The sequence below is a fragment of the Numida meleagris genome, chromosome 9, assembly GCF_002078875.1.
Source record: "Numida meleagris isolate 19003 breed g44 Domestic line chromosome 9, NumMel1.0, whole genome shotgun sequence".
Classification (NCBI taxonomy): domain Eukaryota; kingdom Metazoa; phylum Chordata; class Aves; order Galliformes; family Numididae; genus Numida; species Numida meleagris.
This window is the reverse complement of record NC_034417.1, coordinates 10812740-10827855: the sequence shown is the minus strand read 5'-3', so window position 1 is coordinate 10827855 and position 15116 is coordinate 10812740. Positions and strand designations below refer to the sequence as shown.

The 15116-nt window shown below is 46.3% G+C and overlaps 1 protein-coding gene across 1 annotated transcript in view; it reads left to right on the top strand.

Moving 5' to 3' along the window:
• Positions 1-15116, top strand: part of HDGFL3 (HDGF like 3) — a 36696-nt gene that overhangs the window by 15588 nt on the left and 5992 nt on the right. The window contains exons 2-5 of the mRNA XM_021407060.1: positions 5510-5586; positions 8201-8339; positions 9635-9793; positions 11570-11716. Coding sequence (XP_021262735.1) covers positions 5510-5586; positions 8201-8339; positions 9635-9793; positions 11570-11716 — 522 coding nt within the window. The remainder of the gene's footprint in view (positions 1-5509; positions 5587-8200; positions 8340-9634; positions 9794-11569; positions 11717-15116) is intronic.

Below are 15116 nucleotides of genomic sequence, written 5' to 3'. Positions count from 1 at the left end.
GAGACACTGCCTGCCAGCATTGTTTGGGCTCCAGCTAACCCTTCATTGTCTTCTATCTCATTGAGGTCCTGAGCATGCACAGAAAAAAAGGATTGATGTCTTTATATTGTCATTTCTGGCTGTCTGCAGGATCCCCTTCAGCCATTTTCAGCAGTGCTCAAAAGGATGCTCTGCTGTTTTTAATCATGTTTTGCTTTTTGTTTTTGCTGGTGGCACTCTTCCATGCCCAGAGACTTTCTTAATTTTTACTTTTGTAGCTGTGCTATTCCACCTTATTAAGCTGGATTCTGCTTCTAGTCTCACCCTTCACAGGGTTATCTTTTTTAATGGGTGAAAAAGTGCATATGCCAGCATTCCGCACTCGGAGTTCTAGTATGTGATGTACGTCAGGGAGAGAGCTGTGCTCTGCTTCAAATACCATCTAGTCCTGATAAAGGAGGGCAACATTCTGCAGTCTCCAACCAGCTTTAGCTGTTCACTTCCATACTACAAGATATGAGTCCTGGTTTTTAGTTTGGAGAAGGTTGGATTATATATATTTTTAATTATCATTGGTATTATTTAAATTTTAGGATCCTTTGGGAAGAAAGAAATATTTTTTTTACATTTTTACAGAGCAGTATTTTAAACAGTGGTTTAGAAAAGATACCACCGTGCTGCTGACTCCCAGTAGCATCAGCTATTGAAAAGTATATTAAATCCACGTGAATAAAAATGACACGTTGTTGAAACACAAAATATCCTATTGTAATATGCATTCTGAAGAGTATCGCTCTTAACCATTTAGAGCTTTGCTAGTAATCTAACTGCAGAAGATCAAGCTGCTTGCATGTGTTGGGCAATAATAAGCAGCTTGAACCACTTTCCAGCAAAAATTCTATAGGCCTTTGCCTGACTGCTGTGCAGGGACTCCAGGGATTTCAGTGGGAGATACAGATCTCTGCAATGCTTCTGTGTACTTTTGCCAATCAGAGGCATTTACAGCATGTCAAAACAATCAGTGATTACTGCTCTGCAGTTTTAGTTCTCTCGTTTTGCAAAAGAAAAGGACTTGTTCTTGTGGTTGCAGTGCCCACATAAGCATCTCTGCATGCCGCAGTAAAGCTTTCTTGTTTGTGCATGTGGACCTGATGGATATTTTTGCATACTGTGCGGGGTTTTTTCAGTGTAGAATTGTGCTGGACCGTAATGGATCAGGATCTGGGAACTGTTCTGGTCCAGGAGCCATCCCAGCAGCCTGGAATTCATACTTCTGACTGGCAGAATATCTGCAGGACGGAGGTTTTGGGCAGCCCTGCTGTCCCCTGCTGTCCCTCAAAGCGACAGGGGATGGACCTGGGATGCCCTTGGCTGTGCCGGGCAGCGCTGCTTCTGCCCTGGCTGCTGCAGTAACGTAAGCCTCCGCAGGAAGCTTCTTTCTGTAGGCGCACAGACACGGCTTGCAGCTCTGTCAGAGAGACATGTTTCCCATTTTGCAGGGAACGCAGAGCTCTGCAGAGCAGAACACCCAGGAGGGGCTGCAGCCCCCTCTGCTCCAGCACCAGCCCTCCCAGGGAGCAGATCTGCCTGCCTCATCCCGCAGGGGATGGTTTGCGGCCGGGGAGCCCTGCTGTTCCTGGGGGGCAGCTCAGTGCTGGGGCTGTAGGGCTGCAGCTGCAGCCCGTGCTCCCCGGCTGAGCCCCTCTGCCCCTGAGCCGGCATGAGCAGTGGGAAGACTGCCGAAGCCAGGCCGAGAGCAGGCCAGGAGCACTACCTGAGAGGTCAGCAATTACTCAGCACCGCCGAGAGCAACATATTCAGGCTGCTTATACATCCTAGCCTGCACACCACAATGTAGGCAGGCAGATTTCTTGCTTCCGTGCTGGTAGCCCCTAGCAACACTGTTTCATAAAGCCCTGCCCTGGGCTGAGAGGTCCAGGCTGCATTTTCTGTTCAGCATTCCTGACCCTAGAAGCCTGGCATTTGTTTACTGAGTGAAAAAGCACAGTTACATCTTTAAAGCTCTGCTGCTTGGTTGGCAAACAAACGCTGGGAAGTGCAGCTCTGCTGAGGCTGTGCAAAAAGAAAGCGATTGTGATTCATTAAGCAGATGACAGCAATGGGAGGAAAGGGGATAAAACTCGAAATCCGAAACCACCTGCGTTAATTTTAGCCATAATGGAAGCGGCTGCCCATGATGTTGCTGCTGCTGCACGTATCAGATTTGCACGCCATGCGCTGCTCTCCCCGCATCCATGGCAGCGAGCTGCAGCCTGCTGCTCTGCTCTTTGGATGCAGGTTATAGAATCTGTTTGCTTCCTTCCAGCAGCAAAATGCAGCAGCAGCCTGGCTCCCCAGCAGACTGCTGGTGTAGTCATTAGAGAGGTTTCTGTGACTACAGCACTGCGCCCCAGCACGGGTGCACTCATCTCTTTTGTTCCCGGTTCCAAGCAGCGATGCTTCCCTCACCCGTATGCTCACGCACCCGCGCTCTTTCTCTCCCTCCCTCCCTCCCTCCCTCCCTCTCTGCCTTTGATCTTGCTGATACGGGGAAAAATATCAGCTCCAAATCTTCAGCATATTTAACCAAAGCATCTTGTAGGATGGGAATAATTTGTGACCGAGTGCAACAGCAGGGGGCTGCAGTATGGTTGCTTGTACTGCTTGCTTCCCATTACAACAAAACGGCGGCAATCACCAAGGAGTGCTGGGGCTGTTCTGCAGCTAAATAAGCACTTAGAGCCTCACCATTCACAGGGGGCTGAGGTGCAGTGCTGGGAATGGAGAGAGTGCACAAAGCTCGCATCTCCTGCTCCCTCATTTACAGCTGGTGGAAGAGGTCTTCCCAAATGGCAGAGAGAGTCTCATCCTTCTCTAAATTCCCTGAAGTTTTTGTCACAGATGTAACTGCCTGTAAGACATCACCACTGCTTCATATTTGACCCCATTATAGTACAAGAGAGATAAGCCCGAGAGCTGGGAGGCTCGCAGCAAAACCAGCAAAGGCAGGAGAAGTCCTGACCTCAGCAGTGAAACGTTTGAGTGAGGGCATTCGCAGCCTGTCCTTGAGCTGTTTACTGCAGATTGGTACTGTGTATGTGTACTTGTATGCCAACTTCCAAAAGCTATGGAAAGTTTCTTATGGCTTCCTGCAGTGATACCCAGTCAGAGGGGCACTCAGATGAACAAAGGAGTATGCCATGACATGGGGAGCAGGTGAGAGGTGCGTGACAGATGCGTGTGCATCCCTTACCCTGTCTGGTGCTGCTCCTTAGCCAGCAGTGTGAGCTGCTGGGAATATGACAAGGGGCTTAACTGCCCTGGGGTGCTGCTTAGAAGAAGATCCTTACTGCCTTGGAGTGCAGCACGATGTGTGATGTAAGATCCCCATTCCCTTCTGGTCAGCATTCCCTGCTAAGCGTGTCTTCATTCCTCTGCGTTACTGATCATTTACAGCTGCTAGCATTATTTCCCGAGAAAGCCTTAAAGCGCTGAGGCAGTAACTGGACTGCACTGTTCTGTAATGCAGCCTGGAGCCAGCTCCACATTTCAAGCAACCAAAGAGATCCTCTGCCTTGTCCCAGCAGACGTTGTTTATCTCAGTCACCGGAGCCCACGTTTTTCTGGGCTCTCATCTCTGGACATCATCCTTATCACGGCGCAGAGGAGGATGGCTGTGGTGCTGACAGTCGAGGTGTATTACCCCAGAGCTTGGTAAAGTGCCAGCACAGCCTTTGTTGCTCCAAAGCGTAGCATCAAGCAGCATATGATGTGTTGTGGAGTGAGACATATTATCTCCCTGACTTGCTATCAGTTTGTAAAGTGAGTTGCAGTGTTTTCCCCATCATACTTTCTCTTGCTGTTACGGTTTAGTAACTGCATTTAAATAATGAATTATTGAGCAAATAATCACATTATGGGCACTTACTTAAAAACAAATAGTGAATGTCAGAAAATAATGAGTTCTGGAAAAATATCTTCGGCAATCATTTTCCTGTATTCCCAGTGATGAGGAGGCCCTCAAACAGCTGGTTGTGTTGTTTGTGTGCCTTCTTACCCACAGCTAAACAAGAACTGAATGCAAGCCTGCATCTTCCAACAGCGTGTATCTTCCCTTTGTGTGCATATGAGTAGCGCATTCTCCTCTTATTTATCAGTTCGTTAGCTCTCTTAAATAAAAGAAGAGTGCCGGCACTGCTGTGCCCCTGGCTGCAGAGCATGGTCTGGAGGTCTCATCCATCCCCCAGTTTAGGCATAATTTCAGAGAATGCTCCACTTAGGCCTAGAAGATGAGCACCCATTTCTTTTGCAGAAAGAAGCCCTGCGATGTTCCAAACGTGGCTCTGTCCCCTACTGATGTCCTTTCAGGAAGACCAAAAGGACCTGAATTAGTGTCAGAGCTCAGAGTCCTTTGAGAGCTGTGTAGCCAGCAGATGCTTTACAGTGAAGTAGAACATCCTTTGAAAACAATCTGGTGTTTATTAATCAACAAGAATTCGGTGTTTGGGGTTCTTTGGCTGGAATAGAGAAGGAGAGCACATGTGGGCCTGGCCTCCTGAGTGAAAACAGGCAGGTTGCATCTCCTGGCTGCACTGAAGAGCAGATTTCTTATGGCACTGGTATGTCAGCACCTTGCTTTCAGTTCCAGTGACATTTGGCAGGATTCTGTATGCTTGAGTTCATACTGAATTGCTTAAGACACAGGCAGCAAGCTGCTTACCTGCTCTGTAGTGTTGCCCTATAGATTTTTAGGTTCACTGGGCTCTCTCTTCCCAGCCAGAGTTCTCTGGATGCCTCATTTTAGATGATCACATATGCCCAGAGGCATCATTTCTGGTAAGACAGGCTCTGCCTTAGAATCATCAAGGTTGGAAAAGATCTCCCAGATTATAGAATCACAGAATCATTAAGGTTGGAAAGTCTGCTAAGATCATCCAGTCCAACCATCAGCTCATCACCACCATGCCCACTATTGGGCCCTGTGTTATTTAAAGCTGCACTGTGTTTCTGGTTCATGTGGGTAGGCACCTGGGCTCTGCTCTTCTGTTGCAGGAGACTGAAAACTTTGAGCTGGCCAAGATGGAGGGGCAGGGGAATGGCCAAAAGCAGGTGTTAGGACTCCAGGGGAAGGAGAGTGCTGGAGCCTCTTCCCTGGAGTGCATTGTGCATTCCACACCAAGTGCCACCGTCACCACCGGTGTGAGATGGGCTGGTGTTGCTGCTCTAGAGTCTCCAAGATGCCATCTGGTCCCCACTTATTGTTGGAGTTATTTAGGTTGCCCAGTGAGACGGACAAATTACCCTCCAGGCTTCTGTGCCTTTGAGGAGGCAGCATCCGAGTTTAACACTTAAATTCAGCAGACTTTATTTTATTGCCTTCATGTATTACAAGGCTCATGAAATCATCAAAACTTTGTCTGCCCGCTGGTCTTCTGGTGTCTCTCCAAAGTGTTTCTGTCACAGCTGGGCAGGGGCTCTGCCACGAGACTCCACAGTTGGGAGTAATGCTGTGTCCATTTCTGTCTCACAGATTGATGAACTCCCTGAAGGAGCCGTGAAGCCTCCAGCAAATAAATATCCCATCTTCTTTTTTGGGACTCATGAAACGTAAGTGAACAAACAAGATCTTTTCCATTGAAAATGTCTTCTTCCACTTCAGTTGAAGTTGCCTCCACTGGTTTTATTGGAACAAATCCTAACTGAAGCCATTGGGAGTCTAGAGATAGGTCATACGAGCCTAGCTCGTTTGTGTTAACGTACCAGAGTATAACCTGAAGGTAGGTGTACATGATAGCAGGGATCGGGCTGTTGGATTCAGACATGTTTGGGTTCCTGCCCTGGATGAGAGCTCAGTAGTCAGTTAAATGAAAGGAAGCAGACCCTGGAGTCTCACGCAGTCCTCACATAGCTTTGAAATATATGCATTCCTTTGAGATTTGTGCTGGGGATATTGTGGGATGGAGCTCTCACAAGTGATGGAAGAACAGAGCTGTCTGACCTCGTAGGGAGAGAAAGGGATCAGAACAGAGAGGGGAAGTTAGGTCTCATAGTAATTGCTACGAAGTGCAGAGTTCCGCATTGTAATTGAACCAGCCTCTGGTCTATTTTAAACAGAATCTGAGTTAGCTTAAAAAAAAACACCATTTCCATTTGGCATGTAATATTTACATTTTAAAGCTTTCCTAATTGCAAGGAACATGCTTTTTGGAAATTTTAAGAAAAGAAACATGAAAAAATGAAATTCTGATCACATTTTAAATTCAGTTATAGAGGTCTGAAGTTATACTCAATTTTTTTTGTTTTCTTTTGAGTTTTACAGTTATTCCAGAACATAATAAGGTCCCCAGCTCATGCATCATGTTTCATTTTTAGGACCTTTAAGGATAGTTTCTGCACAATCAAAATAGCTTCTACTTCAAATATTTCCTGCTGCTGCTGTAATGAAACAATCTGATGGTTTTATATGTTGTGATGTAGTACTGCCATCATGAAATTATCTAAAAAGAGGAAAAGATAAACAAAAAACAAACTTATGGTGCCTCAAAATCAGAAACCAAAATGAAATTTTAAACATTTTTCTTGAGAAAAAAAATCTGACTGCTATTATTCTGAATGAATGAACCCCAAAGTGCTAATCTCTTTTGTTTTGTAGTTCATTAGTCCATGATCTTACTGCAACATCTGAAACAGGAAAGCGTTCTGTAGTTATTATCACAGTCATTGAGGAAGGCTCACTGTTAATAATGAGCTGTAGATTGCAGCTCTTGAGTTTTATAACAGAGCAGTAGAAACTGTTACACCCTCCCAGTGGCAATGAATGTATTTCAGAGATGTGGATGAATTTTCAGTGTTTACTGTACAAATGACTGTAGAAATATTTCCATACATTACTGTTGAGAGATATTAAGGTAAGTTACGGGAAGTTTCCTGAGGTTTCTCTTTCTTATTTGCGTTAGAACTGCTTTCCTTGTTGATGCTGGGCAGATCTCTGTGCCTCAGGAGCCCACCTGCACAAATGGGCAGCTTCTGTACTCCCAGTGATGTTAGGAGAACAACTGAGTTGTGAGGGATGGGCTCCCACACCCTGTGCTAACCGAGAGCACAGAGTTAGCTGCAATTGCAGAGATCATCAGGAAAGCGGGACAGTGATCATAGTGTTGGACAACGTGACTTCTTCAGCTCTGATCACTGGTGACATAGAATCTTCCACATGGGAATGAAGTATTGTGTTATGTTTTTAACGTCACCATTTTTGATGTAACTTAGGATGAGCTCTCCTTGTGCTGCGATACAGAGCACAGGGAGCACGCCAGATGCCGAGAGCCAATGAAAAGAAAATGGTGCTTTCTTCAGTTTTATACAAGAACTTAGAATTGTGCTGTAAATTAAGTAAAGAAGAATGACCATTCTTTTTATTTTTTACCTGCATTGTGGTGCCTGTACCTAAAATAGGTTGGTACGGCATGTAGCTGACATGCAGCAGCAGGGCACAAACTCTTCCTTTGCTGTGCTGTGAAAAACAAATTGGCCACAAGCACCCAGTTTGTCTCATTGTTTCCTTGTATTACTCATCTGCCTATACTCACCCATTGTTTCTGCTTATACGAAATTATAAGATTTTTGGGAAAGAGAACATTTTTATTGTGTTTGCAGAGAACCTAGCGTGCAGGGGGCTTGTTCCATGGAAGAACTGCCAGGCTAACTGGCAGTAGAGATAACAATAAATGCCAATGCCTCTGCTTTTGCTGTCCGGTAGTACAAGGGGTATGGTTTTGCCCCTGAGTTCTAGGCATTCCCTAGATGCTTCAACTTTTCATACAGTATTATTTTTAGGCCTTTCTGGAATTGTAACGCTTAGGATTGGAGGTTTGGTCCCTTGCTATTGCAGGCAATGACGTCATATAATCCCTTTCATAAACTGTTCAAGTGCCAGTTCCCAGCAGCAGTTAATAGAATAAATGAGACTCAGTTTAGTTGTTTCTAGAGAGACACAGCATGATTTTGCAACATCAGACATGGGGATGGTGAGCCAGTCCATGAAATCCGACTCACAGCGGTAACCCAAAGCCAGTGGGCAGATAAATAAATGAATAAATAAAATGAAAAACAAAAAAATGAGAATGGGTAGAAGAATAAGAAAAACATTTACTCTGTTAATGTTTTTAATTTGAACAGGAGGAGTCTAAGTCCTTTTTTGTATGTTACCTTTGTTAAAATGCAGTGCGTTCCTGGGGCCCAAAGACCTTTTCCCATATAAAGAATATAAAGATAAGTTTGGGAAGTCGAACAAACGAAAAGGATTTAATGAAGGCCTGTGGGAAATAGAAAACAACCCTGGAGTAAAGTTTACTGGATATCAGGTAAATGAGTTTCACTTCTATTCCTCCTTATCTTTCTTGTTTTCTTCTTTGAAGACTTCTTATCTATGTAAACGTCGTATGAGTGGTGGTGGAAGGTCCTGGTTTTGCTGGAACTAGGGAGTTTCACAGCTGGTGACTGGAGTAATATAAAGACGACTGCGGTCCTGCACTCTGTGACAAATTGAGCTTTAATTGTGCTGCAGAGCCCTTTGCTTTCTGTGATATTCTGGGGTGCTGAAGGGGAAGATTTTGCAGCACGTTTAGCTGAATTAAAAATGGAAGGTTTTACTTACTCCCCAAAAACACAACTTCTTCTTTCTGTTGTTTATTTTTATATCAAGGTGAGTGTATTTTACACAGACCTTGAGGTCACGGCACTTTTGATTTTTACATTGGTCACGTATAGCACAAAGGACACCACTGCCAGCGTTGTGAGGGGTGAGAAGGCAGCTTGGGGCTGCTGTTCCCAGGCAATAGCTGCTGTGCAACAGCTCTCCCTGTCGGATGTCAGGAGGAAAACGTCAGCGCAGCTGGGGTGGGAGGGAGAAGAGCGGTCGGTGGGCTGCATAAAGCCAGAGAACTTTTCTCATTAAAAAATGGGGTCCTTTGAAGGTAGAAATCACCTCCAGAAGATGGCGAACGCCTATTACATTATTAGCACAAACCCTTACAAACCAAAGATATGGACCACCTGCAGACAAGCTGCTGCCCCTCTGTGTTCCTGTTTCATATTTTCAGCCCTGCAGATGTTCTGCATACACTTGGGGATTTAAAAAAATCTAGTGAATAGACTGTGGGAGATAGGCTGTCAAAGAGCTCTCAGCCTTCTGGTCAGTGTTTGCTTTTTCCTAATACAGAGGCCTTGCCCTTTGGGGAGCCCGTAGCAGCCATCTTTTCTCCTGAATAAGTCTCCCCTAGATATAGCCAAAATGTAGAGGTTTCCGTAGATTTGCCCAAAGTAAAAGTTGCCAGGTCTCTCCATGGAACAGCCCAGAGGTCTCCAGCCCATGCACTTTTGTTATCAGATCAGTTTCTGTGTTAATCCTTCAGAACGTGCTGTCCCATCTAACAACTGTTTTCAAGTGGTGGCTGAGAAAACTGCCTTTACTTACAGCCCTTTTTCTTGGTAATTGCGAGAATATCCTGAGCTCTTCCTGTTAGAACGATTAAAGTGTGAGTTCTCTATTACTGGGGCTTTCTGTTAATTCAGAACAGCAATTACAAAACAGATTTTAGTGATATTTTTGTTATTTATGTTAGTATTGTTACTCGCTGTCACTGTTGTTACTTTAAAGGCAATTCAGCAACAGAGCTCATCAGAAACTGAGGGAGAAGGAGGAAATACAGCAGATGCCAGCAGTGAGGAGGAAGGAGATCGGGTAGAAGAGGATGGAAAAGGCAAAAGAAAGAACGAAAAAGCAGGCTCAAAACGAAAAAAATCCTACACTTCAAAGGTTATTTTCTGAGTTTTTTCATTATTACCCACGTGCATTTATAATCAAGTCATCTTGCACCTTGTGGCAGTCTATCCTTCCTTCTTCAGCAGTTTAATTCCAATACCACAGCCATGGTGTTCAAACAAGGCAAGGGAAAGCGCTCTTCCTGCTTGAGACAGCCTTGGTGAAGCAGCAGTTGAAATACTCTGCCCTGTTCTTGTGCTCGTGCTTTGAGAAGGTGTATGGAAAGAGTTCAGAAAGGCTGGAAAGAAAATCCATGCAAAGTTAGACAGAAGTTCTCACATTTTTCAAGGAGTTGAGGAGTTTGATACAGTTAGATAGCTATTGCCCCATAAAGAACAATTTAAATGCTTTAGGAGTGTGCCTCTTGCAAAACACGAGCTGAGGTTTGGTCCTTGTCTGGAAGAATTCAAGCTTACTTCTCCCAGCCTGGAGATGTGTGACTGCCCCAGATACCATGGTAAAAGATAGCATGGGGTCAGGTGTGCTCAGCTTCCCCTACTGTGGCTGTCTGTAAAATACTGCAGTACAGAAAACAACAGGAGGGGAGTGAGGAAGAACTGTTCAGGTTGCCCAGAGAGGTGGTGGGTGCCCCGTCCCCAGAGACACTCCAGGTCAGGCTGGACAGGACCCAGAGCACCTGATCAGCTGTAGGTGTCCCTGTTCAGTGCAGGGGAGTTGGGCAAGATGACGTTTCAGGGTCCCTTCCCACTCAAACCATTCATTGATTCTATGATTCTGGGAACTAATTCTGTAAGCAAGAAGTAGGGTAGTTAATTACTTTCATTCTAGTGCCTGCCTATCCTGTGAATATGTAAGTAACAGCACAGATGAGAAAGCTAAGGGCAGTGTGTCTCAGAGTGCCTTATAATGGCTGGTCAGTATAATCACCTGTGTAGGTGACAACTTTGGGTTGAAATGCATTCTTCTCTTGACACCTGTGTGAAAGGGAGCAATGCTGTAGTCACTTCTTCCAGTTCTGTGCCCACCTCCACATCTGTCCTTTGCTTAGAAAATTGTGTAAGGTCTGGCAGTCACATTCATTCACATTCATGTTATTCTTCTGAAAGTGAAAAATAATTGAAATGAAAAGAAGCAAGCAAACAATATGATCCAGGCTTAATTTGGGGAGGAGCAGGGGCTTTTGTGGTTCATCTGCTGAACAAAATGTTGTAAGTAATTTCGCCCTCTTTGTGTGTTTTACATTAGGAATTCAGGTCTGGTCTACCATCTTCTCTCCAGAAGACTCTGGGCAAACAGAGGATTAGGAAAATGGTGGCTTAATGCCACAGTTTATCCTTTTGTACTGTAGAATTGCATAACATAAAGGGAGCAGGAAAGATATATTGGTTCCACATGGCTTTAATGTTAATTTATTAAAGCTGACAGCACTAAAAAAGTATGGAAAGCAGTTCTGCTAATGTTATTCTCATTTTACATCTCTGTGTTTAATCAAAACTTTTGTCAAGCTGGCACCATCTGTTTCATTAACTAATAAAACCTACAGGTGACCCGACGCTAATACCCATCTCCTATTACTGTGTCTGTCTTACAGTCAGCTGTGCTGCCAACCTGTGTTGAACACAGAATATCTTTTTGCTTCACTGATGTCAGTAACTCCAACTGCTTTCACCCCACATATCCTTCCCAATATACACCTTGAACAGTGAACCACATGATCAGACAGATCTGCATTGCAGATACGTTATAAAAGTGTCTTTCTAAGGCTGAAGCTCAGTTGTTGCTTTAAAACTTTGTTGTTGATCATTTTAGAAATCCTCCAAGCAGTCACGGAAATCTCCTGGAGATGAAGATGATAAGGACTGCAAAGAGGAAGAAAATAAGAGCAGCTCTGATGCTGGGGACGCAGGCAATGACACAAGAAACACTTCTTCAGATTTGCAGAAAACCAGTGAAGGGGTAATCTTTCATTAGTATATTTCTCTTTACGTGCAATTTGCTCCCAGAGGGCTCTGAAGTTAGGGGTGAAAGGCGCTGTGCTGCAGTGACCTGTGCATACCACGTGCAGATCCTTCTGCATTGTCTCAGCGGTCAGAACGTGTCTAGAACAGAAATGTGGGGCCGGTCCCTCTACCCATCCGAATTTTGCCCTAGGGAAATGACTGAAAGAGAAAAGATACTATAAGCACTATTTTTGTTCCAGCACTTGCATGGATGTCAGCTGAGAGTAACTCCTGAGAACCATGAGCTGCAATGATGCAAAACTGATGTGAGAGCAGGATCAGACTATTTGCACGATGCGTTTTGCCTTACTGAACACTGGGAGCCTGCTTATCCTTTCATACTTGCTTAAAAGCTGAACAATCCCAGAGACTTCTTTAGAATTCATGAGGACTCTTGTGCACCTTACAATCTCTGCATATTGCGGATTTTAGGGCAGACCCTGCCTTGGGATATGACCCTCCAAGGAGAGGGTGTACAGGCTACCATATGCAATAGCATATATTTACATTTTTATGTGTATGTATATGTAATTATGTATATAGTGTATCTATCATCGTATGCAGCTTCAGACACTCTCCTTGTGTGTTTATGTCAGTTGTGTGTTCGTGTCAGTATTATTCTGTCATGACCATGCAATAGAGAGGAAGGCTGCTGCACGAGGTATTGGCACGGGGATTGGTTAATCATCGCTTTCACAACCAGCACTATTTCTGTGCCTTCGGAGCAACACAAGCCTCCGTGCTTCAGCACTTACTGCTCCTCTCAGAACCAGTTCTTGAGCGGTTCCCCTGCCAAGGCTGTGCCACGTGGCCAGAAGCCGAGCTGGGCTGTCACCAGAGCTGCTGAGTGACACGGGTTCCCAGGTGTGGGAGGCAGCCCGCCAGCACAGGCTCTCTTCTGGCGTTGCTGAGATGCCTTAGCACCCGGCTGCATGCTCAGCCTCAGCCCTTTCTCACAAAACAGCCTCTGGGGAGCCGCTGTCATCTCGTGCTTAAGACTCCTCCCAGAGCTTCCTGTCCCGGTGTCTCTCTGAGGTGCAGAGCATCAGGCTTGTGGCTCTTTGCCTTGTGAAGACTTTGGTGTGCGGCCCACGGGCTCAGGACCCTCTGCCATTCTCCCTGGAAAACCAGAGGCTGGCACAGGAGACCCCACACCGGGCTGTGCTGGCCCAGCACCTCACTCACACAATCTGAGAGATAGGGGCTGCCAGGCCTGCTCTGCGTTGGCTGCGTTCTGGCCAGCGAACACAGTGCACCTTCCTGTCTTCAAAGAGGTATTTGTGTGAAAAAAACATCTGTGGTGGCCGTCTGAGCTGGCAAGAGGTTCGGGAGGTCTGCTTTGTTTCCCGCGTTTGTAGCAGGGACAGAGGATGGCTGTGAACTCCGGGCATGTTCTCCGTGTAAGAACCAAATGCTTCCTGAGTTAGGTCAGCCACGGATTAAGTGGCTGAAAAGTCCCACCGTACGCTGGCTCTATGGCTGGGGATATTCATATAGCTCTGCCTTTGGACGTGGCTTTCTTGTCGCTGCTGGGAGGTAGAGCCCAGCGTGCCAGGATGTCATGCTGCTCCACAGTGTTTTCCAGACTGCAGCTATTTCAGTGCTGAAACACAGTCACAGTCGCCATGTCCTTCCTGCCAGCACCACCCCTGCAGAGACGCTCGCAGCAAACACTGCCAGACCCACGTGAGGAGCTGTGCTGCAGCCCCAGCGCCCAGGCCGACCCCACACAGGAGCAGCCAGTCTTTAACTAGAGCTCGGACGCTTCAGGGCTGGAGTACAGTCCTGTGGTTTGCAGCCATGAATTCAGAAGCACATCCAGGGCGAACAAAAGCACAGTTGTTCTGGGCTTGTGAGGAGAGCGTTGGCCTGAGGGGGTGGAAGGCAAATGGATGAGGCCAGGCTCTTCTTGGTGGTATGCAGTGGTAGGACAAGGAGCAATGGCCTAAAACTTGAACACTGGAAGTTCCATACAAACATGTGGAAGAACTTCTTTACGGTTAGGGTGACGGAGCACTGGAACAGGCTGCCCAGGGAGGTGGTGGAATCTCCATCTATGGAGATATTCAAGACCTGTCTGGACGCCAACCTGTGCAACCTGTTGTAGGGAACCTGCTCTAGCAGGGGGTGGGATCTCATGATCTCTTGAGGTCCCTTCCAAGCCCTGCGATTCTGTGAAGGCAGCAGCATAAGCTGCCGGCCAGAGGGGCTCATCCACCATCAGATGGCGCCAAGAGCAAGCAAAAATGGACGGGGGTGCAGGCAAAAGGCGTGTGGAAAGAATGGGTAAGGCGCAGAGGAAAGAAAAGGATGAATTCGGGGCTCCGTCTCGAGCAGAGAGCTGCTTCCTTCTGCTGGTTACACCGCCGGGGCTGGTGGCGTGGGGGGATGCTGCTCAGTGGGAGCTGTGGGGACGTGGAGCCCTGCAGGGGCTGAGGGGCATGAGCAGATCTTGCCGTAACGGTGAGGGAGTGGTTGTGCTTGGTAAGGCCTGGCCCTCCGGCTGCAGGCAGCCTCCCTCTCTGAGTCAGGGGAACTCTGTGTCTCAGTCACACCTGTACCCTCAGCGTCCTGGGGATCTTCCTGCAGGGTTAACTGGAACCAAACCATTGCGGCAGCACCTTCACCTGCCCTTTGTTAATGAAATGCCTGACCTCCGGGTGGTAGAGGAAAGCTCAGAAGTGGCAGTGATGGCTTCCTAAGGACTCAAAGCTCAGAGCAAATAAAAGTACTTCCAATGCTATGATGATTTTTTTTCAGCCAATTTCATACTTTTCAAGGGCTCGTCTTGTGATGTTTTTTTTATCCCTGGAGTTGATAAAACTGCTTTCTTTCCTTATCTCTTCTTATCTTTTAGTTTCTGTCCCGTCCTTGAGGTCTGCAGACACTCCTCAGAGATGTGGGCAGCCTCGTGCCCAGCTGTAATTGCGCTCACCACCACTGCCTGTAGCTCAGGCTCTTGCCCTCACTGCACTGTGTGTCCTATTCCTTCAACAGAAAGATACAAACCTCTGTGTTTTACTGTCTAATACTAGTGCACTAACTATACATGAAGTAAGGCAGCCCACCCCAGAGCTTGCTCAGTCAAGACACAGTCCCCATGACAGTCCTCTGCTGTTAAATACTGAATGGTGCTGGCTTTTCTGAAACAGGCCATGAACAGAATATTCCCATGGAAAGGGATCCATGGCTCTGTATTGCTTCCTCTATAGGGTACAGCATTAGCTCACAAATCGGTGAATTTATGGCAACATATTTACATTCCGCCATTAAATCGCTTGTGACCTCTGTGTTTGGTTCTTGGCTGGCATACCCCTGAGGTGTTAGAACTGACCACCTCAATTGCTTTTATTTTC